This window comes from Berghia stephanieae, chromosome 11, assembly GCF_034508935.2.
Source record: "Berghia stephanieae isolate SIO BIC M18660-M18661 chromosome 11, UCSD_Bste_1.3, whole genome shotgun sequence".
Classification (NCBI taxonomy): Eukaryota; Metazoa; Mollusca; class Gastropoda; order Nudibranchia; family Aeolidiidae; genus Berghia; species Berghia stephanieae.
Window position 1 is genome coordinate 10,458,248 of NC_088370.1, and position 6,000 is coordinate 10,464,247.

Here is a 6,000-nt window from a genome sequence, read left to right on the forward strand (position 1 = left end):
TCAAAATTAGATTTAACAAAAGGAACACGACATGACGTTTGTTAGGCGGTATTGCATTTTTTTTTCTGACAGAGATAAAGAAAAGAATAGGTATGGCGAAGAATGCATTCAACCAGCTGCATACAATTATGAAAAACAGGAATATTAGCATGAAAACAAAAATCAAAGTCCTGGATTGCTATGTACTGTCTGTGCTGCTATATGGTTGTGAGAGCTGGACCATAAACAAGACCATGGTTAAAAGACTGGAGGCAGTGGAAATGTGGTTTTACAGAAGAATAATGAGGGTGTCATGGATGGAAAGGAAAAGAAATGAAGAAATTTTAGAAATGGCAAACAGAAAAAGATCACTGATAACAAAAATCATCAAACGCCAAATGGAATTTTTAGGACACATTATCCGCCACCCTGGTTTGGAAATACTCGCCTTGACTGGAAAGATGAATGGAAAAAGAATAAGAGGAAGACAAAGAATAACGTATTTGAAAGGGATAAGAACTTGGACAGATGAAGCTGAGAAAGGTGGCGCTGCTTTAATAGAATTGGCAAGAGATAGATCAGCTTGGCGGAAGATGACCTCCGACGTCTGCTTCAGATATGGAACTACATGAGATGAGATGATATTCTGACAGAGACAACGCTGATAACGCCCAAGTACTTATAGATTTTACACCCGAGTACGGTGAGCGAATGTGAGTCAAGAGCCTTTTTCAAGGTCTCAATTATGCGCCGCTCAGAGCGGGACTTGAACCTGGGACTATCCGGTCCGAATGTGAATGTCATACCACTAGACCACATAGCTGCACGTTAAGCCTTTGCATAGCTGAATACAACCTTAAAAAGAAAAACTCCTAAATGACTTTGTTAAATGAGGGCGTTTCCTTGAGCATCTGTTGGAATGGCAAAGCAAACGAAGTGTCAAATCGTTTTGTTTTGTTTTGGTTTTGGGGGGGGGGGGGTTATTTTGGGAGGGGGGGGGGCGGTGTTTGGTTATCTTTGTTTTGTTTGTTTTTGTTTTATTTTATTTTATTATTTGTTGGGTGTTTTTCTTGGGGGGGAGGGGGGGTCTTCTTCTTCCATTTCATATTTAGGTCAAAGCGCCATTTTTCTATAAAAAAAAATCCCTTAACCAGTTGACTACACTGGAACAAGTCGTATTTAAAGATTTGGCCAGGAAAAAAAAACAAAACAAAAAAAAACTCGTCCATCAAATATCCATCGAGAAACAGACATTTAGTTATAAATGTGGAGAGGGAAAGCAGAAGGATGCTACACATGTTTTTCAGGACTTGTACAAAGTAAAATTAGCAAAGGGCGACCATTCGTCCTGAGAAGACTACACGAAAGTCGACGCTCTACGGGTCTCAGCACGAGCTTGGAAAGACTACAACATTCCTGCACATCTTGTTGACCTTCAGCCATAAAGACATCTTGAGGGGGGGGGAAATAATAATAATGATAATAATAATAATAATAATACTAATAATAATAATAATAATAATAATAATAATAATAATAATAATAATAATAATAATAATAATAATTATTATAATAATAATAATAATAATAATAATAATAATAATAATAATAATAATAATAATAATAATAATAATAATAATAATAATAATAAGAAGAAGAAGAAGAAGAAGAAGAAGAAGAAGAAGAAGAAGAAGAAGAAGAAGAAGAAGAAGAAGAAATACCCATCGATTTAAATGACCTAACCTTGGCAAAAACTGTCCAACTCAAACCTTCCCACTTCGCCAGAGTTGTTTTTTTTTCCCAAGATCATTGTCATGACTCATCCGGCCACTGATCACGCGTAGCATTGCTTGACTTTTGTGACAAGTCATAGTTAATCTCAGCAGAATTGAATAATACTTTAATGTCTTTCACATTATGTAGTCTGACATCAAACTTTGATTTCCAATAAGTTGTATTGACTTTAAAATGCGTAGCTACACGGACGGGCACTTATTTGCAGATCTGAAACCCAAATCCATATTAGATTATTGTTTTTATGGAAATGGCGCAAAATATTATTGTCCATTACAACAATATTAAGCAATTGCCCTTAGATTCTCACTTGCTTTTCGAAGGCAGACCTGTATTTGTTTATTTGTCGATTTACGCAGTTTTGACATTGGAGCCAACATATCGTAATTCTAAGAATATTTCGTGGTACCGTCAACTGGGATAACTTTGCCGAAAAGGGAAACTTTGCCTCTTGAATGTTGGACCAATAAGAGATTATTTAGTTCTGTGACAAATATTATTTTCTTTGATAAAAATTCTAGTCCATCAACTCACTCAACCCTAACACCGACTATATCCGTAGTTTTACCCGTGTTTACTTTTAACCCATGCCTATTTATTACATTTTCCGACCAAATTATAAGCGTAGTATCAAGTAGTATCACTTGTTAATGATTGTTGAATATAATTATATTTGCTCATTTCAATACATTTTTCTCCAATTTTGAAAAGTAGCAAAAATCTCTAGGATTGAGTGAGTTAATTGCAACAAAACTTAGATTAGTCAAAATGATCCAAATTCACAGAGGCAAAGTTTCCTCTTGAGGCAAAGTGACCCCAATTAACGTTAATAAATAAGTCTGGTTTTTGTTGAAGTTTTTTATGTATTTTTTTTTCAATTTATCATTTGACATACGACATGTCGTTATTTTATCCCAGTCCTTTTATTGACTTTATGTAAAAATACAACGGATTTTCTTTGTTGACTTTGGGGAAAAATAGAAAACCTGCCATCATACAGGTGGCCGGCCACGAAGGGGTGATGACAGGGTTGTCCTTTTTGTATTTTTTCCCCTCCAAATATCGACGTGACAATTTAGGGAAGAGGCAGTGATGTAAAATAAAATAAAGATCTGAAAAAGTGTGTATGAAACAGTACGAGAAAAAAAAGTAGTAGTAATAGTAGTAGTAGTAGTAGTAGTAATAGTAATAGTAGTAGTAGTAGTAGTAGTAGTAGTAGTGGTGGTAGTAGTGGTGGTAGTAGTGGTGGTAGTAGTGGTGGTGGTGGTGGTGGTAGTAGTAGTAGTAGTGGTAGTAGTTGTGGTAGTAGTAGTAGTAGTAGTGGTGGTGGTGGTAGTAGTAGTAGTAGTGGTAGTAGTAGTGGTAGTAGTGGTGGTGGTGGTGGTGGTGGTGGTAGTAGTTGTAGTAATTGTAGTAGTTGTAGTAGTAGTAGTAGTGACGACGACGACGACGATGATAACGATGATGATGATGATGATGATGATACTGCACACTTATATAGCGCCAACATCTCATGCAATTGAGTTCAGTTGTCATGCCTGCACGTTTGTATCTATAGCTCTTCTCTTTTGGAAGAAAAAAAAAACCAAAAAAAAAAAACACGACTGTCCACCTTGAGAATAAACAAATTATGAAGAAATATAAATAGATAAATTATAATTCGATATAATATAACAGAATGAATTAATGAATTTATTTATCTATTTATTTTTTTATGAAATCCCGACTTTAACTGTTTGTTTGTTTGTTTGTTTGTTTCCACCAATCAGGTGAAGAAGAAGCCGGGCCGGGAGTTCGTGACCTTTATGCTAATCTCAAACTTCGCCATGTGGGCTATCAATACATTTGAGACGCAGACGCCTGAGCACAACCCTATACAGGTAGGTCCTTGAGAAGAAGAAAATAGTCCCTCAAAACCATTAGGTCTAGGAGTTTATCCCGGTCACTGTAGCGTTACGCTGTAGTAGCATTGATATTGCTTGTTACCAGTACTAGATAATGTAACGATGTTCCATATATCTTCTCTTCTTATCGTTCTTGATGGATCTAGTCAGTCCGATAGCGCTTAAGTCTGTGGTCCGCTTAGAGTTCCCAGCTCACCATAAGCTTAGATTGATGTTGTAGGTGTACCCAGTGGTTCGAACTTGCACGTTTTAATATCTAATAAGGCAATTTTGTTGTACCTTTGATAACCATGCTATTACATTGTAATTTCCCCTAGATCGCCAAGCCTACACTAGTACAATCAATTTTTGACAGGTCGAAGTTGTTGAAATAAAAAAACTGGAATGTCAACGTACCCCAGATCGGTTACTGTAATGTTTAAAACTGTATGAGACAGCACATTAAGATTGCTTGTTACCCTTTGGATAAGACCATAGTCTATTACATTGTAATTTCCCCCAGATCGCCAAAGGCCTACCACTAGCTACCCAATCAATTTTGATAGATTAAGTGTTGAAAAAAAAACAGATTCAACCCTCAATCGTTACTGTAATGTTAAACTGTAGCATCATTAAGATTGCTTGTTACCCTTTGGATAAGACAATAGTCTATTGCATTGTGCTTTCGCCAATCTCCTAAAATTAGCTACCCAATCACTTTTGGTGGTCAAAATGGGAGAAAAATTCAGATTAAACCCGGCATTGTAACTGGTACATTTGGTTGACGAAGAAGAGGAGAAGGAGGAAGAGGAGAAGGAGGAGGAGGAGGAGAAGGAGGAGAAGGAGGGAAGGAATGAGGGGAGCAGGAAGAGGGAAGAAGAAGGGAAATGAGGGGGGATGAGAAGAAGAAGAAGAAGAAGAAGAAGAAGAAGAGGAGGAGGAAGAAGAAGAGGAGGAAGAAGAAGAGGAGGAAGAAGAAGAGGAGGAAGAAGAAGAGGAAAGAATGAAGGAAAAGAGGAGGGGGGCAGGAAGAGGGGAGAAGAAGGAGGAGGAGGAAGGAGGTAGAATGTGTTATTTATAGGGAATGAGATTAGCGAAAGAGTAGCGTCCCTTGATTGGACGTCACCCATAGTCTGTGACGTCACCGGCGGAAAATTATTAGAGAGAGAACGTCATGTTGGTTGTGCGCATGCGTCTCTCGTCCTCGCGGAACCGCAACCAACATGACGTTCTCTCTCTAATAGCTTTTCCGCCGGTGACGTCACAGACTATGGGTGACGTCCAATCAAGGGACGCTACTCTTCCGCTAAACTCATTCCCTATTGAAATAAAATAATAACATCATCCACTATGCGTATCTGATTGAACCCCCAGGTTGACGTGTACGGCATCGAGGCCTGGGCTATTTTTACACACATCAGCGTCCCCCTGGGTATTTACTACCGGTTCCATTCCACCGTCTGTATGAGTAACATCTGGAAGAACGCCTGGAAATTAAAGAAACATTGAATGGAGCACATGAAATAGATATTATATTTAAATAGGCAAAGGTGAATATATTACTTTCGAAAACAAACCAAAAAAAAAATGAACAAAATACCGAACACGGAACGTTTCGAGCTCAAAACCCTTCTTCAGCAAACAATAAAGTCATTTTTTTAAAACATGGATGCATCACTTGAAATCAGATAGACGGCAGATAAATATTTCTCCGCCTGACTATCTGGATTTCAAATGATGTATAGGTTTTTTGGGGGATTTTTTGTGTTTTTTTTTTGGGGGGGGGGAAGTTTGGGGGGGGGGGGCTGTTGTTGTTGGTTGAAGAAGGGTTTTGAGGCCGAAACTTTCCGTGTTCGGTATATTGTTCTCTTTAGAAGCTGTTTTGTCCATGTTTGCTCATTACTTTTTACAGTCCACAGCTTCTAGCAGCTTGTATCACATAAGATCGGCGTGTATTTATTTGCAGGTCTGATAATCCAAATCATTATGGGCCCATTTTTATCATGGTAAATACTCTCAAACTAATGCGAAATATTGCCCATAAAACAACAATATTAAAGCAAGCCCATAACTGCGTTCGGTTATCAGACCTGCAAATATGTACACGTCGCAAAGGGTCTATTTGTGATCCATCCTCTCAAAATACGTGATCATTTATATAGAGCAATATCCACTAAACGTGTTCAAAGCGCTTTATAAATGTTCCCAAGCCAACAACAACACATAACGTGTAGGAGTAGGAGGAGACATGGCGCCGGTTTCATGATTTTCTTTAAAAATTCAGATAATTATAAAGCTGTTAACGGCCAGGTACTTATTTTGCACAAGAGTACAATGAGAGAAT

The 6,000-nt window shown here is 37.9% G+C and overlaps 1 protein-coding gene across 3 annotated transcripts in view; it reads left to right on the forward strand.

Moving 5' to 3' along the window:
* Nucleotides 1-5,537, forward strand: part of LOC144957384 (uncharacterized) — a 70,483-nt gene extending 64,946 nt beyond the window's left edge. The window contains exons 12-13 of one of the 3 annotated variants that reach the window (XR_013642145.1): nt 3,543-3,949; nt 4,124-4,605. Coding sequence is in view for 2 of the 3 variants with exons in the window: in XM_078888633.1 (XP_078744759.1) it covers nt 3,543-3,653; nt 5,031-5,165 (246 nt within the window). In the remaining variant the exon portion in view is untranslated. Of the gene's footprint in view, nt 1-3,542; nt 3,950-4,123; nt 4,606-5,030 lie in introns of those variants that run through there. The other 2 variants (XM_078888633.1, XM_078888635.1) reach the window with 2 other exon arrangements.
* The last annotated feature ends 463 nt before the right edge of the window (nt 5,538-6,000 follow it).